We start from the raw sequence: 23,633 nt of genomic DNA, 5'->3' as shown, positions 1-23,633 counted from the left end.
TATTGCGGAATTATCGTGTCGATAGGTTGACAGGGCGAAATAGGACTCAGGAGAGCCTCCCCAGAATAGCTGGGGATAGGATGGATAGCGAAGGGAACGATGAAGACGTAGGGCCTCAGACGCAGGGGCCCGACCGAGAGCAGGCCCCCCCCCCCCCCCCCCCCCGCGAGCTGTACGTCCGCGGCCTTCCAGTCTAAGAACTAGCAATAGGGCTGAGGTAGATCTCGCGAGTAGGTCTCAGCCAAACACCACCAATACACAGGAAACAGATGTCGAACATGCACTCAGACAACAAATCCAGAAGCTACAACAGCCACAACAAGACAACAACATGGCGACTTCCCGCCAAAACCAACCAACCAACCAACCAACCAATCACGACGCACCACGACAGGACACAGCAAAGCTCGACCAATGAAGACACAAATCAAACATACGACGATGACAACATTTCACAGTACTACCGCTCTTCAGAATCTGAGTCATCTGAGCAAGAAGAAATGGAACAAGACGATGGGGAAGAGGATTTCCAAACCCCTCCCCCACGGAAAACAGCAAAACGGAAGAACACTGAAGACGACACAGCACCGCACAAACAATTCACCACTCAAACAGAAAACCGATTTGAACCTCTCTCACCTCCAACACAACGAAGCAATAGTACCAGAAATCCAGCAACTTCAACCCAACCAACTCCATCATCATCAAACGCTCCTCAAGCCATCCCAAAGAAACCAAGGATCCCGCCCATTACTATCCAGTACAAAGCCCACTACCTAACGCTCAACGCAGCATTGAAAAAGCACATGGAAGGACCGATACAGGCTATCTATAAAGGAGACACTATCAAATATCACTTTGACTCAATGAAAGACCAACGGACAGCACTCGACTTCTTTCATCATCACAACATTTCCAATTTTACTCATCAACCGCAAAGTGAAAGACACCTAAAAGTAGTGATAAAAGGTTTACCAGAAACAGTCACAGAAGCAGAAGTAGACAAAGACTTACAATACCTCAACTTCAAGCCAAGAAACGTTCACCAATACAAGAAAAGGGGCAAAAATACAAAACAATTACGACCCATGGACGTCTTCTGCGTAACACTTGACAGAAAACCTGAAAACGACGCCATTTACCACGTCCGCTACGTCCTTGACACAAAGGTAACAACTGAATCTGATCAAAATAAAGACGGTCCACCATAATGTAAAAAGTGCTAGGGTTTCTTTCACACCGCAAACTTTTGTTCTATGCCGACTCGCTGTATCCGCTGCGGTGGCGCCCATAGAGCAAGAGAATGCAGCCTACCAGTAAACGCTACATCACACTATGTAAACTGCAAACAAGATGGCCACCCCGCGTCCTTTCGCGACTGCGAAGAATTCCAGAAAGCAATACGCATTTACCAAGCCCAACGACCAAGAACCACCACTCCAGCAGTAGCAACAATTCAACCAGCCATAAAGAACACACCAATGCCAACTCCAGCTGAAGCCAGCCGCAGAGGACGCAAAACATGGGCAAATCTCCAGACAAATCAGGAATCACCCTCAACTACCCAGACACAACAGGCACCAAATTCAATCTCAAACCAAACAACTGGACCTGCTTTCTTCCTCGACTTCCTCAACCATATTAAAAACTTCTGGCAAAACACACAGTGGACGAACATCATATCAATCACCGCCACCACATTTCAGCAATTCATGACTGCACCAGACATACTATCAAAAATAATGGCAATTGTCGGTGGAGTAATGAAATTCTTTGGTACCGACAATGGAAATTAGACCTACCAAGAAACAAAACCTTCGATTTTGAAACTTTAACGCCTCAGGACTACACAACAAAAAAGACCTATTAAATGAATTCGTAGAAAAAAACAAGATCGACATACTATTTGTTACTGAAACGCAATCTTTTAAACTGAGGAATATGGTATGCCACCGAACAGGGAGGCGGAACGGCTTCATTCGCTCACATATACGACACAATCCTGCAATTACGCCATAAATGACATCATTAGAAGCCACAATAGTTAAAATAGAAACAGTACAAGGAAAAATAACCCTGGTGGCTGCATAACTCAGCCCCAGAGCAATATTCGAAGAAAATGACTTGCTACAAATATTTGATAACAACAACAAAATCTTACCGGCCTGCGAGTTAAATTCAAAAAACACCACGTGGAATGCCGACGAAACAATGCACGCGGAAACACACTATATAACGTACAAGGACGACTGAATGCTGCCAATTTCCGCTCCTGAAGATATTACCCACATTCCATTCAATCACCGCCACCAACCGGACGTCATAGATATCTGCATAACCAAGAACCTCGATCCCGACCTGCATCTCCGAACCTTTCAAGATCTCACCTCCGACCATCTACCTGTAATTGGCCACATCGATAACGCAATAGAACCCCCTCACCCACGACACAAAACCACAATAAATTGGGACCAATTCCAGAGATGGCTAAATAATAACATTCGTCCCACGCTAGACCTAACAACTACTCAAAAAATAGAAGACGCCATTGGCTCTCTAACAGACAAAATTAAAACAGCCTATAAGAAAGCATCTACAACAAACATATTTCCTGAAACAAACGTTCACACTCTGCCACCACTTATACAAGATATCAAGTACCTCAAAAACGCAGCTAGACGCCGATGGCTCCCAACACGCAACCCAGAAGATGGAAGACAATTAAACAGACTCAAAAAACAAATACATCACCGTGTACAAGAATGGAGAGCCGAAGTCTGGGAAGACCGAATGAGCACCCTGCAACTCCGAAACAAAGACGATTGGAAACTAATCAAAAACCTGCGACGCACAAAAACACACAAACCAGCCTTACTGCACAACAACAACTTCATCTTCGACGCCTTCAGCCAGGCAGAACTGTTTGCAGCAACCTACGAACAACAAAATACAATAGAACCTCAAGGAAACAAACAACCTGACATACTGCAATATCAACAACATGTGACAGCTACAGCCCAGAATATACGTCAGACACCACCTCGCGACCTACCAGAACTAACCACTCCGGCGGAAATAAAAACAATTATCAACCGACTCGGCACAAACTCCGCTCCTGGACCGGACCTCATCTCCAACATTCAACTCCAGAACCTGCCTAGAAAGCCCTTAGTCCTATTGACCAGAATCATCAACGCCTTTTTAATCAACCATTATTTCCCACAAGCATGGAAGATCTCCAAAATAGTACCTATCCCAAAACCTGGAAAGGACCTGAAACAACCACATAATTACAGACCGATAAGCCTACTCACAACAATGTCTAAGCTCCTGGAGCGCATCCTGCTCCCAAGAATTCGACAACCATTACTTGACGGCAACATCATCCGACAAGAACAATTCGCCTTCCAAGAAAAACTGTTAGCAGAGCTCCAGGTTCTCCGTATTACAGAATATATCACTCAAAACATGAACCTCTCCAAGTATACAGCCGCAGTTTTTCTAGACGTCGAGAAAGCATACGATAAAGTATGGAAGGACAACCTTGTCACGAAACTAAAAGACCAGACCGAATGCTATATTAAAATGATTGATAATTTTTTACACGACCGGAGATGCTTTGTACAGATAGGTAACAAACGATCAGCACACACAGTACTACGGGAAGGAATACCGCAGGGTTCGGTACTTTCGCCAACCCTATTTACTGTGTATGTAAACGATATCCTGAAAACAGAAACCTCGGCAATAGCACAATTCGCAGACAATACAGCACTTCTAGAAACGCACAGACGACTATCAACAACAATAGACTACAAAAACAAGTTGACTACACAGAAAAATGGGCCAAACTAATCAAGATCAAAATAAATCCAGAGAAGACAATCGCCATCATATTTACACGCCGTCGACCACAAATCCACGACCACATCGAGTTAAACGGAACGCAAATACCATGGACAACATCAGTAAAATGCCTTGGCGTAACAACAGACAGTAAAATGATATTCAAGCAACACATAGAATAAAAACGACAACGCATATAAAAAACCATCCACGCAATTTACCCTCTTCTGGCCAGCAAAGAAATGTTTCAAAGAACAAAACTGAACATATACAAAGCTATAGTCCAACCAATGATGCTCTACGGCTGCTCGTCGTGGCGCATAACCAGTAAAACCAACAGGAAACCACTCCAAACACTTCAAAACAGATGCTTAAATCTCATTCTTAACGCCCCATGGTGGACGAGTACTAATCAAATATACGAAGAACTAAACCTGCCGACAGTGGACAACCAAATCAACACCTCTACAAGAAGACTCATCGAAAAAAAAAACAGAAATGCGCAGACCTACCAGACAGCAATTACAAGAATTGGCAACTGTAGGACCAGCCCCTTGGCAAAAAATAAGAATTCCGCTATCCATATTACAATACAACTAAGAACCAAGATGCAAATCAAATCGGAAAGATCACAACAAAACAACAACAATAAGTGTATATAAAATACCAAGACTGTGGGCCTCAAGGACCAATAAACCGTGCCCAAAGGCTCTCAAATGAATGCAAGGTGTCCCTTTTTTTTCCTTCTTCAAATAAATGGTGTCCCAAGTAAGAAAACCTACCCCGTACACTTGAGGGACCAACCTCCTCCGGAGGTAGAGCCCCTGCAAAAAAAAAAAAAAAAAAAAAAAAAAAAAAGGCAGCAGCGAGGACGCAAAAGACAGCTGCAGGAGCCAACGACGCCCCCACTGCAGTGGGGAACAGAAGAAGGCGCATCCGCGCCAGCAAGCGTGCCCGAGAGGGCACACCCGAGAACGAGCGCGTTGTCCCCCTCAAGGGAAAAATGCGCAAAGAAGACAACACAACAACGGGAGGAGGCAGGTGTGGCAACACGTCAGCCACCGACCATCGGTCTGCTGCGCCAAGGCAAGAAGCTGCAATTGCAGCCCATGAAGAAACCTTGGTTGCAGCAGTCTCTCCACTGTCTGCTGCGATCGACAAGGTCGCACACCTTGCCGACACGCTGCAGCGTGTTGCAGAGGCCCCGATGACGGCCACAACAGCGGCCGCCAAGCAGACAGGCGTCTAAAGCTAGCGAAATGAGGGATGCTCAACTACCGGACCTACCGATAGATGGCTCTACCAGCTGATTACTGTCGTCTGTATTGCCCGCCATATTCGAATTTGCCAAGAAGTTTCTCTCGGTCTGTACAGTGTATAAGGAATTAAGGATTATCGAAAAGGTGATTTCTTGTTCCGCTTTCAATTGTACGAAGCGATGGAGTAAGAAAAGTGACTTAACATTTCACAGGTAATAGGACTACCGATACAATACGATAACAATACAGCCTTAGTGCGTTTGCTAATTCGATGCTTTTGAACAGGTTTCCTCTAAAGCGCCCAGAGCTGCGAAAGAAGTGGATTACTTCCGTGAAGCGGAAAGATTTTAATCCTACGTCTTGCAGTTTACTTTGCGGAAACCTTTTCCGACAAGATGATTACGTAGTGAGCCCTGGAACGTGGAAGAAACGTCTCAGTGCCATCAGTTTTTGACTTTCCGACACATTTGACGCCACCAAATAAACAGCCACGACGACATGTTGTTAGGATTTTGAGTGACAACGATGCTTCTCCATTTGAGGTAGCTAATTAATTTCCTTGCTATGTGTGTGCTTTTGACTTTTGTGAATTTATTTCGTACGGACACAAATGGGCTACATAGGTCTAAGCAGTTTTGTAATACAGGTCCATATTTTTGTTTTTAGCGTTGTCCTGGAATCCGTGCTCGATTTGCCCACTGCAGAAGCTACTGATTGCGTGGAGAATGTTGTCAATGAGAATTCTTCTGTGGAAAGCATGTCCCATTTATCCAATGCAGAAGCTGCGAATTTTGTCGAAGACGTTAGTATAAGGATGTTTTCACACCCCCAGTTTTCTTATATTTTTTCATCAAGCCTTGAGTTATTTCAATCATATATAACGAAATTATTTCTTTATTTCAGAGTGCAGTTGGTTCTTAGGTAATTGATTTGCAATTTAGTGAAAACTTTCTCTCGTCAAAGGGTAATAGATACACAACAAATGTGAAAATGTTTGCAATGACTGTGTACTTTTATTCACCAGCAACATATGACTACCTGCAAAAATTAATGCCTCTACCCCATAAATCATTGAATTCCAAATGGGTGGCAAGTGTAGACTGTGAACCTGGCTTCTTAAAAGATGTTTTGAAGTACATTGATTTGAACCCAATTGTAAGGGACCAGTTCAGCGATTCATGTCTAATTGTAGACAATATGGCAATTAGGAAGCAAGTAGTTTGGGACCATGGAACTAAGCAATACTCCGGTTTTTTAGACTTTGGTGGGGAAGTGCCTCAGTCAAAAGAAGTAATAGAGGCATCCGAGGCTCTGGTTTTCATGCTTGTCTCTATTAAAGGCAAATTTAAATGCCCGATTGCATATTTCTTTATCAGCAGTGTACGGGCAAATAATTGGGCCACACTGATAAAATCTGCTTTAGAGACGCTGCATAGTTCTGGCATTAGGGTTTGGTGTGTTACATGTGATGGCTGCAAGGTAAATATAAGCACTTTACATTCACTTGGCTGTGCTTTAAATTTTTGCAAGGGTTATTTTAAAAGCTACTTTCCTCATCCTGTGGAAAAATACAATGTTTATTGTATCTTGGACATGTCATGATTAAGTTTGCCAGAAATGCTCCAGCAGAAGTATCTGCTATTGAGTCTCCAACTGGCATTATTAGATGGCATTTCATTGAGCAATTGAACAAGGTACAACAAGAAGAAGGTATGACATTTGCCAACAAACTATCCAGACAACATATAAGTTACGTAAATAGAAAAATGAATGTTTCATTAGCTCCACAGACTTTGAATTCTAGCGTGGCAGATAGTATAGAGTTTTTGAGGGGGGTTGGTGATCCAAATTTTAAAGGAAGTGAAGCAACAGTAGAATTTTTGTATTTTATTGATAGGATTTTTGATATTCTGAACTCCAGAAATCCATCAGGTAAAGGGCATAAGAGCCCCCTGAGACTTGACAACAAATCTTATTGGCTTGGTATTTTCAGACACACTGAAAATTATAACAAAAGCTTAAAAGTCATTGGTGTTCCGTTGCTGCTTCATGCAAGAAATACTTTTGCTTTTGGGATAATTTTTAATATGCAATCAGTCAGACCCATAGCTCTGGCAAGTATGCTTCGTGTTGAATCTCCTCTGAAGTATTTGCCAACACCGTCACAAGACCACATACAGCGTTTTTTTTCCTGCATTTCGTCCAGAGGTGGTTGGAACAACAATATAAATGCATACCAGTTCAAATGTGCCATGAGAAAGTTGCTCTAGGGTAACAGTGTCACTGCAATGAATAGGAATTGCTCAAATTTTAATGTGTGTTGTTTGCCAGTTTTGTGTGGGGTCCTATTTTCCCCAACACCAGACGGGGAAAAGACCCAAAGAGACGGCACGACCGTGCCAAACTACACAACACCACGACTCCTTTACCCCGCTGAGCAGCGGGGACGAGAAAAGGAGAGTGAAATATTAGCAAAAGAATGGCTAAAAAGAAATTCGCCAAACCTGCGAGCGCCAAATACTTCACAGCCCGGGGTGTAAAGCTAGTTCGCGTCCGTAGTAGAATACTACACGTGCACCCTGGGTAACGCTAAATGAACTAGCAAAGTACAGGCGACCAGATAATCCTTGGTTGATCTCCTGGTCACGGCAAATCACGATAAATTCTAGCAAAACGAACCCTTTGACTAGAGAACTCGGATCGCTGATTCGAGTCTGCCACCTGAATATTGAAGGCATAAGTAGAGCCAAATGTATGTACTTGCATAAAGTTTTAACAAAGAACGACATTGACGTAGTCGCAATTCAGGAGATCCATACTGAAGATGACGAGCAGCTAAGATCAAGGGGCATAATATCTGGCTATGACCTAATAGGCGCCACACACCACAGACATTATGGCACGGCAACATACGTCAGGAGAAATATCGAAGAAGTGGCTCTCGTATCAACATCTACCACAAACGAGATTCACGAAGTCATTATAAAAGTGGGTGAAGTCACAATAAATAATATATACAAGCCTCCAGGGCAATCGTGGCCCCCACAAGCCCTTCAAATCCTGCCTCACCCAGCAATATACGTGGGTGACTTTAATAGCCACCATGAACTGTGGAAATATCGAATATCTGACCAAAACGGCGAAGACCTTGTGAAATGGACAGAAGATCATAATACTCAACTAATCTTTGACGCCAAAGACCGAGGTACATTTAAATCAGCCGCTTGGCTAACTGAGACCTGCCCTGACCTCAGTTTTGTTACAACTGACAAGAACAACAAACCCCTGCCGGTCTCTCGCAGGGTACTTGAGGATTTCCCCCACTCTCAGCATCGTCCAGTGCTCTTAGAAATAGGTCTTACTATTCCCCTGATATCCTCTTATCCTCGTCCTAGATGGAATTTTGGGAGGGCAGATTGGGCTGCTTTCTCGGAGAAACTTGATAAATGCCTTGGATGGATACCCCCAACGTATAAGAACTACGAAAGATTTGTTGGAGCCGTCATCAGCTCAGCTAAAGTTAGTATGCCCAGAGGATTCAGAAACGAATATGTGCCAGGATGGAGCGAGGAAAGTGAACGGCTTTATAGACAGTTTCTGGACAATGGGGATAAAGAAATTGCAGACGATCTATTACATAGCTTAGACGCGGCCAGGCGTGCTAAGTGGATGGAGACCGTGGAGCAAATGGATTTTACAAGGTCAAGCAGAAGGGCGTGGTTTTTGCTTCGGAGACTTGGAGGTGGAGGTAAAAATCTGCGAATGACCAGCGCTATGTCCCCAAATACAGTTGCGGTTCACATCAGCAAGACGTCCAGGGCCCCAAAGGAACGAGCCCATACTATAAAAATTAGAAAGGAGCTTAAAGAGCTAAAATCGACAGCAGAGAACAATACATCTTATTCCCAACCCTTTTCAGTCGAAGAGTTAAATATGGCCCTGAACGATATAAAACCAGGAAAGGCCCCAGGGTTTGATGGGATTCACCCAGAATTTCTGCTCCACTGTGGTAAATTTGCAAGATTATGGCTTGCGCGATTCTTCTCTAACGTGTTGCAAACTGGAAAAATTCCGCACACTCTCAAAAAGGCTAAAATTGTTGCCATATTAAAACCGGGCAAACCGAGTGACCAACCTCAGAGCTACCGCCCAATCGCCTTACTCAGCATGATCTATAAATTACTGGAGAGACTTATGTACAACAGAATGAGCGAAGTCATCCTGGAGGCTGTACCGGTAGAACAGGCGGGCTTCCGGCCGAAAAGAAGCTGCACGGATCAGGTCCTCGCTCTAACAACCTACAATGAGGCGGGCTTCCAAAGACAGCAAAAAACATCAGTGGTATTTGTTGACCTGACGGCGGCGTTCGACATTGTCTGGAGACAGGGCCTGATTTATAAGCTCCTCCGCATCGTGCCCTGTCTAAAAACGGCTAACCTTATCAACGAAATGCTCTGCAATAGACCATTCCAGGATTGTCATCGGTAACAACAGAAGTAAATTCATGAAACTTAATAATGGCCTGCCCCAAGGTTCAGTACTGGCTCCACTGCTTTTCAGCATGTATATAGCCGATATGCCTAGGACGAGATCCAAAATGTTCGGATATGCGGACGACTGGGCCTTGGCCACACAACACCGAGTGATGGAGGAAACTGAGATCACACTATCCAGCGATTTGACCACTCTAGGAAAATACTTCCGTGACTGGAGGCTCCAACCCAGCCCATCCAAAACAGAGGCCACTTGTTTCCACCTGAATAACAAATTAGCAAACAAAGAGCTCAAGATCCGCTTTGATGGCGGCATTCTTCCACATAATAGAACACCAAAGTATCTGGGCGTGACACTCTATAGAACATTGAGCTATAAACAACACCTTGTAAACACTGCTGAAAAAGTCAGAACTAGAAACAACATTGTCCAAAAGCTTTGTGGCACTAGTTGGGGGTCCACTGCCTCCGTTCTGCGTAGCTCTGCACTAGGACTTGTATATTCTGCAGCAGAGTACTATTCCCCAATATGGTTAAATAGTGCTCACATCAAGAAGGTGGATGCAGTCTTGAACCAAACGATGAGGATTATCTCTGGAACGATCAGGTCAACTCCTGTCCAATGGCTGCCTGTATTGAGCCATATCCGCCGCCACATTTGCGCAGAGAACACGCACTTGTCAGGGAGTGTCGAAAAATCCAAAATAGCCCAGATCTTCCTATCCACACCCTGAGTAATGGAATTGAGCAAAATAGATTGAAATCCAGACACCCCCCTCTCGCAAGTGCCAAAGATCTGGTAAAGAACGCTTTTATTCTTGAGGACCGCTGGAGAGAAGAATGGGAGGATAAGACACCGCCTCAGGTTAACACCTTATTGGGAACATCTAACAGACCTCGGGGCTTTGACTTGCCCCGCAAAATCTGGTCTACCCTTAACAGGATCAGGACGAGCCACGGCCGTTGTGCGGACTCCTTGTACAAATGGAGCATAGTGCCATCACCACAGTGCGACTGCGGCGCTGACGGGCAGACAATTCACCATATCGTGGTAGAATGCTCTCTGAGGGCCTACTCTGGGCCAACAAGGGACTTCATGGATGCGACTAACAGTGCAATCGATTATATTTCTAACCTAGATGTATGTTTGAGATATTGTAACTGTTTTGTGTGTTATGTACTTTTAGATTTTTCATACGTGATTTGTACTTGCCATACGCTAAATAAATAATTCACAGCCCGACAGAGCCGCCAAAATCGCGCTCTGTCCGCGCCACAAAAGAACACTCACGGTATCCGCGTCGGCATCACGAAAGCCACGCAAAAAAGCCACGCAAAAAAGCCCGACCAACCGCGTCGCGTCGACTTCCGCATCTGCGAGCAGACCGACGACGAACACACCAAAAAACTCCACCCCACGACAACAGCAAGGGGCAGGGAAAAGGAAGTCACAGATCCCCACAAGAATACCACACAATTTCGAGAGTCCCAACAGATTTGACGCTTTAGGGGACTCGGACGAGGAAGGCGAGACAACTGCCTCCCCAGACGTCAACCTGCCACCGCCACCACAACCAACACCACCAGGGGATACACCAGCAGCCCTCACCGCTACGTCACACGACGACAACTCGACTCCCGCAGTCGCGGGTCAACAACAGCCCACCGGCAGCGGAGAGGACGAGACAAACCCAAGAAATGTACCACCAATAGTGGTGTACCAATTAGAGGGGTACACCAAACTCAACAAAGAGATAAAAAGCAGAATATCAGGCCCCTTGAAGGCCATCTTCCGGGGTAACTCGGTTAAGTATAATTTTGAGTCCCTAAGAGATTACTATGCCGCGGCAGCCTTTCTAAGAGAAAGGGATGTACCGCATTTTAACCACCAACCGCCCGAGAAAAAGGATTTACACGTGGTCGTCCACGGCCTACCAGCCAAAGTCCTAGAGGAGGAACTACGAGAGGCCCTTGTAGAGGAAGGTTTCAGACCTTCATACGTGCACCAGTTTAAAAAACGAGCACGTAATTCACGAAGGCTCATCCGAGAGCCAACGTACAAAGTCTCCCTCCCCAGGGGCTCGGGCGGTGAGAGGATATACGAAGTGCGGTACATCCTCCACACAAAGGTGACGGTGGAAACCTACCGCCCCAAGGAAGGTCGCGCGCAGTGTCACCGCTGCCAGCGCCTAACGCACACGGCAAACTATTGTAACATGCCGGCGAGGTGCGTAAAGTGCGCGGGCCTCCACGCCACAAAAGACTGCCGGAAACCAGAGAGCGAGCCGCAAAAGTGTGTGCTGTGCTCCGGAGACCATCCAGCATCTTGGAAAGGCTGCCCGGAACACCAAAAGTATATACACCGCCCCAGACAGCCGACAGAGGGACAGCACAAACAGCGTGCGCCCTCGAAAAACAGACAACCCCGACAAAACAAAAGTAAGGGCGAAAGACAGACGAGGACAGACCCCAACCAGGAGTTAAGAGACACACCACACACACAACACGACCAAACAAACACAGAAAACCTCCCAGTAAGAGTCCCCACTCCAGGGGAAACAATACAACAGGCGACAAATGACGAAAATACAACGGGCGACAAATGACGAAACAGAAAGAGCGACACGCAGAACAGACAGACCAGACACACACCCAACAGAGGGCGCACGCTCCCCACGCCCCCCACGCTCACAACAAACAAGACCGCAGTTTCCACCTCTCCCTGCGCGACGACAGGTCCATCCGGACATTGCCGCAGCCGCACACGCGGAGGCGGCAGGCACAGACAAGAACACGCCAACACCTCGCCGCCGCTCCTTCAGAGACGCACTAACATCACCAACTACCGACACAACACCAAATCACATCCAAACAAACACGACAAAACCAACGCAGATGCAAAAAGAGACAACACAAAACAAACACAAAACCACTGCCACACTACACACAAATTAGAAAGGACTGCTCGTGGACGCCCTATGGGTGATCATAAACACGATCCGTTCCCTCGAGCAGGACTCAAACATCATCACAACAATATTTAACACGGCAAACGCGCTCCGTCAAGCATCGAACAGGACGGAAAAGACACACATAATACTACAGGGTCTGCTTAGTGCGTTCATGTAAAGATGGCGCAACGAGGCAGACAAAACACTGACAACACTTTGCATCTGGAATGCAAACGGCATCTGAAACAAAAAGACGGAGCTACAGACGTTCATATCGGATCACAATGTGGACGTCCTTGTTAGTCTCCGAAACACACCTCCGGCCCTGCGATACTTTTAAACTGCGGAACATGACGGGTTACCGCACCGACAGACAAAATCAACGAGGAGGCGGTACGGCCGTGTTCCTAAAACGGACAATTCCGCACGATGTGGTGGACGCGCTCCAGTGCAGAACATCGAGGTCACTCTGGTCACAATAAACACGGAAAGAGAGAAATTGACGGTGGGGCAGCATACCTAGCCCCAAACCGCCAGTTACTGGAAGAAGACCTCAGAGTGATCTCCGACAGGCAACAAAGGATGGCGTTGGGCGGGGACCTAAACGCTAAAAATCCAGCGTGGAATTCCCGCACAACGAACCCGAAAGGAACAAAACTCTTGCAACTGGAGGACGCGTACCGCTACATCGTCCGCGGCCCAGACGACGCGACACACGTCCCAGTCATAGCGGGACAAAGACCGGACGTCCTGGACGTACTGCTGACGAATAACATTGGAGACGACGTCACGCTAGATACGATCCAGGACCTAACGTCTGCTCGCAACCCGGTACTAGTAAGGTTCTACAGGATGAACTCCCTCCCGGACTTCCCGAGAAAAGATGTACAGATGGACTGGGAACAGTATCACAGGGTCCTCACAGACACAATAAACCCAACACTGGACCTGTCGTCAGAGGAAAAGGTGGACGATGCTGTCGAATACCTGACATCCAAAATACAAAAAGCCATAAAACAGACCAGGACAACCACAATACTACCGGATAGACACGAAACAGAACTCCCTCCGCTACTGCGGGAGCTCCGATGTCAGAAAAACAGACACAGAAAACTGTGGCAAAGAAGCAGGGACCGCGGGAGCGGAGAGAAATGAACAGACTGTCTCGTGAACTCTAAAAGCGACTAAAAGAATGGCGCGCAGAAACCTGGGAAGACAGGATGGAGACATTCTGCCTCCAAACCCAGGACGAGTGGCAACTGGTCAAAAACATTCGACAGCAGCGACCAGCAAAAAGGGCTATGCTAGGATCCCAGGGAACCGTGTTTGATGCCTTGCCGAAAGCCGAACTGTTTGCGGACACATACGAGGAGCAAAACACAACACCACAGATTGACCTCACAGCCGCAGAACAGCTTGAGGAAGAAAATGTCACACAAACAGTTCAAAATCTCCGAGACACACCGACACAAACAGCACCAGAACTCACAACACCGACACATATAAGGAAAATAATAGCCTGCAGAAAGGGCAGATCCGCACCAGGACTAGACAAAATTTCAAACATACATCTAAAGAATCTCTCTAGGAAACCACTAATCCTGCTAACACGCATAATAAATAGCTGCATGCTGCTACAAAAATTCCCTGTGGCCTGGAAGGCAGCAAAAGTTATTACAATCCCAAAGGCAGGGAAAGACCCAAAACTACCGGCGAACCATAGCCCTATCAGTTTACTCTCCACAATGGGGAAAACACTTGAAAGAGTAGTATTGGACAGGATCAACAAATGTCTCATAGACGATGAAACCATCAGACCGGAACAATTTGGGTTCCAGAAAAAGGTCTCTGCAGAGCTACAAGTCCTTCGACTAACAGAACACATTACACACAATTTCAACTACACAAACCCAACAGCAGCAGTATTCCTCGACTGGGAAAAGGCATACGACAAGGTTTGGCACGACAACCTGACCTTTAAGATACACCACAATACGACGATCCCCGATGTGTACACAAAATTAATAGACAGCTTTCTGACAGACCGGACGTTTCTTGTTGAGGTAGACAGAAAACGCTCCTCAAGAAAGACCCTGAGGGCCAGCATCCCCCAGGGGTCGGTACTATCTCCCACACTTTTCAACATATATGCAAACGACATCCCCCTGTCAGTGCATGCCAGGATAGCCCAATTCGCGGATGACACAGCCTTCTACACGAGTGGCAGGCAGCACCACTCAAACATAGCACGCCTCCAAAGGCAGCTATACATGGTAGAAGACTGGTGTAGGGGAAACAAAATGACATTAAACGCAGACAAAACTACAGCTGTCTATTTCACAAGAAAGCGGCCGGAACTCAGAAACCAGCTGTCCCTAAACGCCCAGGAAATACCGTGGAGAGACTCCGTGAAATACCTGGGCGTAACACTAGACAAAAAAATGTTGTTTCACCTGCACATCGGGGAAAAGCGGAAGAGAGGTATAAACCTCGCAAAAGCCCTCCTGCCCTTCTTCCTCAGCAGGGAGATGTGGATGGAAACAAAAAGAACACTATACAAAACAACAGTCCTCCCAGCACTAACGTACGGGTGTTCTGCTTGGGGAATCACGTGCCAGACCAACCACAAAAAGTTGCAAAGGGTGCAAAACAAGGTACTAAGGTGGGTTCTGGACGCCCCACCATGGACACCCGTACGAGAGCTCCACGAAACAGTGGAAATCGAGATGATACAAGATACAGTTAAAAGACTAGTAACAAAACTATTTGACAAACTAGAAGAAATTAGAGAAAACTGTAGACAGCTCAGGGGCACAGGTACTGTGATACCCCGAACGTGGCACAGGCAGAGACTGCCACGCCAAATCATACAAGACCCCATAGATTAGTAAGCAATAGTGAAAAGCCTAATAGTTTAATAAGATTTCGTTTCTAGCTTAGTCCAGTAGCACTCCCGTTAACATAATATACCCTGTTATTGTCCTTGAAAATCCTTGCTCCCTTGTTGGGAACCAATAGGGAACAGAAATATATTTAAATTGTTTTTGCCTTGATTAGTAGTTAAATTTTTCTAGCCGATTGTGCTCCCTTGTGAAACCCAATAGTGTTAGATAAATGGGTAAATCGAGATACCCTTGGGTTACCGTTTTTGTGCCCAAGCAACTTAGCGTAGGACCCAAACTAAATCTAAGATGTAGTGACTAAGCCCACTCCCCCCCCTCCCCCCCCCCCCACTCTCTGTCGGCTGCGGGACCACCCTTAGCTATATAGAGTAAACTAGAGTAAACCACACTTGACTAAATGGTTTGAGAATAAATGTTAAAGTGAGACGCAGACCTGCTGCAGACCAATGAATGTACGACGCCCGTACCCAGCGGGCAAGCGGCGGAAAACAACGAGCACAGCGGCCGCCACGGAACGACGACCACATCTCGCCGAGAGGCCGACTGGCGAAACTCCACAAAAGGAAAGCAGTGGGAAGCAGCACCCGCTGCACCCACTGCACAGAACCAAACAACTAAAACCCACGCCTCATAAATCGAGGATGGTCGGGGGCCGCAAGGCCTTATTGTTACCGACCATGCCCTCCAAAGCCAACGATTTGTTTTTTGTCAGTAAAAATTAATCACAGTGAATAACAAAACCAAACCACACACAAATACACGTAGATTCGGCGAAGCCGAAGGAACTGTCAACACCACGTGACACACACACAAAAAAAAAAAAAAAGGCCAGCACCGTTGTCCGCACACGCGGGCAACAGAGAAGCCCATCAAATGCCTTAGAAGGGCATCATGCTGACACGAATGAAAAGAGAAGTCCAACTACAACACATCAAAGTGAAGACATGGAGGCGATGCAGGGGGATCCTGCAAGGACTCTGCCGATCCAGGGTAAGAGGGGGTCCCTGAAGAAGATGCTCGAGCGGCAGTTCCAGCTGGTCCGCCAGAGGGTGCACGCAGCGGCTGCCGACCCCACTGCCGCCGCCTTTGTGTTCTGGGCCACGGCCTGCCAGACGCATCGCGCCGTCCAAGGCCGCTCGCCACCGATCGCAGCCCAGCTGCGAATCCTACAATTCGAAAAAGCAAACTGTCCACGTGGCTACACGCTCTAAAAAGCGAAATTGTCGAAGCTAGGGCGAACGTAGCATACAGGCGAGATATCTGGACAGCGAGATTTAGGGTCTGTTAGCTAGGGAATCTGGCGAAACAGGGCCCTGACTGCGGTCAAACAAGCCCGCGTTCGTCGAGGCAAAGGCGCAGAGTAGGGTGCAGGCCTATTTCCTCGCGGTCAGGTACAGTTAGGTGAACAATTCCTCCCACCATACAAATACATGTCCCCACATTGACGACATGTCTAACAAAAGCAAAAAACCCAAAGCCAAGGGCGCAAAAATTCGGCACCAACATCCCAAGCCGAAAGCATCGGCGATACCAACGTCTTCTCCAATGTAAGGGACGAAGCCGACGACGATGCAGCACCACCCATTCCTTCACCCATCCCTGGCGTAAGAAGAGCATCTTACGCAGAAGTCGCCAGCAGCGATGCCTCCAACTCACTGGAAGACATGCCTCCATAGTCTCCCATGAAAAACCCAACCGTTCCCCCACAACCAGGAAACTCCAAAAACAGACCTCCTGCTCGCTTCCCGCGCCTGGGTTCACGGGTTCGATTCCCGGCGGGGTCAGGGATTATCCTCTGCCTCGTGATGACTGGGTGTTGTGTGATGTCCTTATGTTAGTTAGGTTGAAGTAGTTCTAAGTTCTAGGGGACTGATGACCACAGATGTTAAGTCCCATAGTGCTCAGAGCCATTTGAACCAGACCTCCTGCCCCGACCAGGTCAAAAGCAGCCTCAACCGCCAGCAACGATCCCACTAGCGTAATGCTATACGATCTCCCAAAGGCGCCTCCAGAAACAAACTAGCCTCCGAGGTGAAAAAGATGGCTCTGGGTGGTGAAATCACAGTCATCATGACGAGAAAAGGCGAGGCAATTATAAAAAGCCCTCGCGCGGACCAAAAATAATACCTGGGGCAAAGATCCTAATAAACAGCTTCCCAGGGGCTCACATAAAACTACTGCCACCACGCAGACCGAGCCAACCTAGACCACCCAGGGAACCGAGGTCCCCAATTCTAACAGTCGTTATCAAAAACGCCGAAGACGACGTCTCTGGCGCCGAGATCGCGGAAGAGCTGAAACATCAAGGCTACTCAGTCATGAAGGCGACCAGAGTCATCGGCCGAAGTGACAATAAACCCACAAGTATGATCCGTGTGTTCACACACGATCAGTACACCCACGACGATTTACTCCTCCACCACCTCCGATTCAACTGCTATGTATACACGGTTGAACCATCAAGGCCCAGAGCAGCTCAACCGATCCAATCCACTCGCTGTTACGAGTTCGATCACACCACAGACGCCTGCAAAACAAAAAAAAGCAGCGAATGCGCCGGTCCCCACCTAGCTAAAGATTGCTTAGCGGAGGAAACAAAATGCGCCAACTGTGGGGACCATCACCCCCCAGCCTAGGTTCTGCACAGCAAGATGGTGTCTAGCGCAAGAACTTCACCAGTCACTGTTGCTCTCGTGAATGCTTGCGGGTTCAACAGGAAGCAACCCCTAATACAAAGCCTGGTAGACGAAGAAAGGGTCGATATATTAGGAATCACGGAGGTCAGAGCAGGCCAGCAGATCCAACAGTTAAAGAACATGATCTGCCACAGGTCGCAGCAAACTGATTGGAGGAGCCGCTATCTTTCACCACAAGGACGTCCCAGCAGTGCGTCTAGAACTCCCGCAGAACTTCCAGCAGCTGCACGTGCTGGCAATAGAAATAGACTCTCCAAAAAATTGACGCAATAACTGTAGCGACCATATACTCACCCACTCACGATAGCCTCCCCGAAGAACTCATAAAACACGTAGCGTCACTCGGAAAATGCATCATAATGGGCGATTTCAACGCCAGAAGCGGTGCCTTAGGAGACAGAGTTACAACAACAAAAGGTAGAGCTCTGGAAGAACTCTTAGACGAATCACTTCTAGTTTGGTTACATAAAGACACCCCTACCTTTATCAACCATGCCGGCTCCTCCATTCCGGCGCACACCTTCTGCAGTGACACTCTGGCGATACACTGCACCGCCTGCAGAGTTGGCCCAAGCATAGGGAGTGACCACATCTCCCTTCTATTCGACACCACAGCACTTGGCACCAAAAAACACAGATTCGGCTCCCCAAAGACTATCAAACTATGTAAGAAAACAAACTGGGAAAAATTCGCCAGCATCCTTAACGAAAAATTCCCAACCGCAGACATCAACTCAGTGGTCGACTTAGCCAACTACAAGGAACCAATAGTCGCAGCCTATGGGTTGGCTATCGAAGAAGCCGTCCCCACCAGAACAATCCGAAACAAAATGGAGGTAATTCCACAAAACATCCTCTCCACAATTAAACTAAAAAGACAGCTAGTAAGACAATAGAAGTGGTCAGGCGACCCCACCCTAAAAACTGAGTGGAATAGACTGAACATCACAGTTAAAGACAATCTAAAACGCTGGAGGGCGGACTGCTGGCAAAGGGAATGTAACAAGCTCAACCCCAGGGAACCGGCTAAATTTTGGAAGACAAATAACAGGAGCTCCTGGTAACAACTCTCCCAGTGCTGCTCTCGTCATCCCACACGGCATCACAGCTGACGACAACCAGAAAGCTCAAGTGTTTAGTGAGGTCCTGAAGGAGGTCCACAATCACATCACTGACCCTTTATTCGATGACACATTCGCCAAAGAAATCGAGGAAGGTCTGGAGAACTTCCTCAACACCCAAACAGCTCTCACAGAAGAGCAGGCAAAGCTTCTGGCGCCAATTACTGAAGAGGAAATTGCACTAGCTCTCATATCCAGCAAGCAAAATACTGCACCTGTCAGGGACAAAATTACGAGGAAAATGCTCTCGGCCACGCCTCACCACATGCTCCTTCCAACTCTAGCCGCCTCTACAACGCTGCGCTCTGTCTAGGAACAGTGCCAAAGCAATGGAAAAACGCAAATATCATCACGATTCACAACCCTGGAAAGCCACTTAATCAACCCACCTCATACCACCCAATCTCGCTTCTGCCAGTAATAGGCAAGACATTTGAATCAATTCTAAGCAACAGAACTGACAAATTTATTAAGAAATTAAATATACTCCCTCCCGAACAAGCCGGCTTCAGACAGGACCATTCAACCATGGACCCCGTCGTCAGACTAATCAGCACAACATCAGAAGCCCTAAACAGAGGTGACTGCGTATTAGCACTATTCCTAGACATTGAGCGAGCATTCGATAAGGTGTGGCACTGCGGGCTGGCGTATAAAATGGCCAAGCAAAACTTCCCACATCACTTCGTACGCCTCATTTTCTCCATAATAACTAGTAGAACAGCAACAGTATCGGTCGGAAAACAACGCTCCGAAAAATTCTCTCCTGCCGCTGGAGTAGCGCAAGGCGCTGTCCTCTCACCCACGCTCTACAGCTTATGTACCGCCGACATCCCACGCCCCAACAAATGGAACGAGCACTTCGCCCTCTACGCGGACGACACCGCCTACTGGTGGTGCACAGCGCACTCGGTAGAGGAAGTGAAGAGTGTAATAGCATCCTACACACCCCGGCTAGAACAGTGGATGGGCGAATGGCGCATTAAACCTAATCCCACAAAAAGCCAGCTGCTACTTTTCAGACACCGTAACCTAACGCAAAGTGCCAGACTAAAACCTAACGACCTTTACATAACCCTATGGCAGAAGAGAGTGAACCCTGTCCAGAGTGCAAAATACCTAGGGATGACTCTAGACTCTACTTTATCATGGAAGCACCACACAGAAAACGTCATCAGCAAATGTAAGCAAAGAATGAACCTTGTAAAGTTAATCAGTTCAAAATTCGGGGGCGCCAGCCCTGGCGCAGTGCTACACACTTACAGAACATTTGTCCGACCTATCCTAGAGTACGGTGCCTGCCTGTGGACGGACTCCAGGGCGCAGTATGAAACAATTTCCGCATTTGACCGTCGTAAACTGAGGTTAGCAGGGAAGCTGCGCTATACAATTACCAACGATCTATTCTATGCGGACACCAACACCCGCCCTATATTAGACAAAGTACCTCCTGAAGTGGCCAAATACGGCCGGAACAGAGTAAGAATGGAAGAGATAATGAAAGACATAATATGTAGCCCAATTTACGAATTTGGAACCACCCAATTTAGATACCCCTAGCCCCAATACTTCATTGCCCATGCAATACAACGAACATACCCCAATAACAAGGAGCTTACAGAAAAAATAAAAAAAAGTAGAATGCAGTAAATACAGTGAAGTGTCCCGTCAACTCCCTCCAACCCGTGGAGTGCAGTGGAGTGAAGTGAAGTGAAGTGAAACGACCCTCCACAAACCCACACAACCATCCTCCCAACTCTCACTAATTTAGGAATAGAGTTTACCAATCAATCAGTCACACTCAGACGATATAGCATATAACATAGGCATAATTCATAATCTAGAACAAAAACTCTACAAAGAGATAAAGTAATCCATCACTAGACATCAATTAAATTAAAAACGTAGCATAAGAAACTCTCAGAGATTAGCAGATGATAATCCAGTGTCATCCCGACTGGGGTTTTGGTGGTTTCCCCCACTTGTAAGGCGAATGCCGGGATGTGGAACTCCACCACTTAGATATAAGAAAATCTAACTACAAAATGGCATGAGCCAACAAAAGTAACATCCAAGCAGGCAGTATTTCCCAATGAAACAAATAAAAGGTGTCCAAACAGTATCAAACATCCCCAGGCTGAGAAGAACCTGGGTCCTCAGCAGCCGCCACTACCCGAGAGGGTACGGCAATTTAAAAAAAAAAAAAAAAAAGAAACTGTGGCCCCTGAGGCCGCCAGCAATGGAGGACAAGCTCCGCCCATCGCTGCGCCGCAAGCCCCCTGGCCTCCCACCGCCAGCCCAGCACTGAGCCAGCGAGCAAACGTTAAAACCTGCTATAGTCTTTGTAACTGTTTGTCGAAGTTGCTGAAGTTTCGACTTCAACGTAACTTTCCGAATACAGTTGGCAATTGAGCGTTCTGCGTACAAGCGGCCTATGTTGTCTGTCTTGAGCAGTTTTGGCTAAAATTGACTGTATCGGAGTTACTGTGTGACTCCGCTTGTTAAGATCAATCACTGTACCGTCAGTGATTGTTTGGCGAGCCTTCTTCGTCGCCCTCAGAGGCGCATGTGTATTGATAGAAAGTCTTTAGTCTGGAACAACCAGACCAGGACAATTTGTTTCGGGCTATACTCGTGACATTATCACCACCACGACAGGACGTCGAAGCAACCAGCCATCGCTTCCGGTACGCCAGATCGTGTCCTTGCAGTTAAGAAGACAGCTTGGTAACGTAATTCCGCAGCTCCGGCAGATTAGGGAATTTGCTCTGTGACAATCAGAGCTCAGCAGAGCGCGCCTGTTCCCGTCTTTTCTAACGTGGTTCTGTCTTGGATATTCATTGTCTGAGTTCTCACTACTGTAGCAGCAACTAATGTTGGGTTGGCTGGGTGCTTCCCTTAAGATTTGAGTTGCAAGGAATTGGCTCCACATACCACTTGGTCATAAATGTCACAATCTAGTTTATGGACAACCTCACCTTCACAGCATTTGAGTATCCAATTTGATGTATTGTAAATGTTTCATTTGTTTTGTTTACTATTTTGAGTTTAGTCATAATAAATCCGGCAGAACGCTGCCACCGGCCTACAGGGGCACCCAAAATCAGATGCCCATTACCTGTCTAGCGGAGCAGATCGCCGTGCAGTGATATACGTCGTTTCTCTTCGTGGGACCTTAGTTGCCAGTGTCAGTCAGTTGACTTTGTATACTTCCTGATATACTTCGACATCCGGAAGTGATGTATAATCGTCTAGCATTGCAAGAAAATATGCAGAATACGAGGAAGAGGAGGTATTTGCGGAGTAACGAGCGTCTCTTGTGTTCTTACAGCGTGTATTAGAGAGGCGAACCAAAAAGAACTGTTGGCTAATATTACCAGTCCCAATCAAAGGGCTGCAATTTATGCTAACGTCAGCCTCGTCCAATAGGACGTTTAAGGAAGGAACGCGAAAATAAGCCGCATGGTTTAGTGGAATCGCCACGAAAGAAAACTAATAATCTTGGGAGGAAACCGATCGTTACAGACAGTTTCAAAATCACGTAAAAACTGTGGTGCTTATGGAACGCTAAATCTCTATCTCGGTCACTATTCACCTGATTCTGAGACAAACTGCTTGAAATATGTGCGTAATAGCTATTCTAAACACTGCTGAAATTTTCTTCGAAACATGAACATCGATTTTGGACTCCTAAGCAAAAAGCTTGGCATACGAGGTGCGTTCACATAGTAATTTTCATTTTTATTTTTTGGTAAGAATCTTCTTTGTTTATCTACAGCAATGTTATTCTCAAAATATTCCCCATTACATACTATACACTTGTGCCAGTGCTTTTTCCAATTCCCGAAATTCTTTAGGAACTGATTCTTCGCGATAGTTTATAGGTCTCTTAACAGCGTATTTTTAATCTCAGCCATGCTTGTAAGATTGCTGTCCTTTAAGGCTTGCTATGAAATGTTTATACCACTTGTATGCCCTTGGATCACTCTTAACAGGCTCACCAAAAGCGATATTTAAGATTTCTAAAAATTTCGTACACTTTATCCCATTCCTATAACAAAATTTAATACAGATTCTCTAATTTGTTTTTATACAGAACAAACAATCTTTGATGCTACCAAAAAACATGTAACCTTTTTTACAGCTGACAACAGAGTAAATACCCAATATGCATAACATTGTACACATACTGTTGAGACATGTTTACGACAGATACAAAAAGTAGTGCAGGTCGGACTAATACAAGACACATAATTATAAATTTCTGCTTACTTTTTAAACACTCTTCGTGTTGCAAAAATTGTTAAGTTTCAATGCAGTCCTTCAAAGAAAACTTCTACCTTTTAAAGGACAAGCCTTAAATT

At 46.4% G+C, this 23,633-nt stretch overlaps 1 protein-coding gene across 1 annotated transcript; it reads left to right on the top strand.

Annotated features, from left to right (window-relative positions):
• Positions 1–278: 278 nt before the first annotated feature.
• Positions 279–19,582, top strand: LOC124712435. Its single transcript, XM_047242728.1, has 5 exons — positions 279–1,169; positions 10,837–11,951; positions 15,895–16,159; positions 16,313–16,583; positions 19,167–19,582. Exons 1-5 carry the CDS (start codon positions 279–281, stop codon positions 19,580–19,582), a joined length of 2,958 nt encoding a protein of 985 aa, XP_047098684.1.
• The last annotated feature ends 4,051 nt before the right edge of the window (positions 19,583–23,633 follow it).

This window comes from Schistocerca piceifrons, chromosome 8 (genome assembly GCF_021461385.2).
Source record: "Schistocerca piceifrons isolate TAMUIC-IGC-003096 chromosome 8, iqSchPice1.1, whole genome shotgun sequence".
NCBI lineage: Eukaryota > Metazoa > Arthropoda > Insecta > Orthoptera > Acrididae > Schistocerca > Schistocerca piceifrons.
Note: the sequence above shows the minus strand (reverse complement) of the source record. Positions and strands in the feature narration are given on the sequence as shown.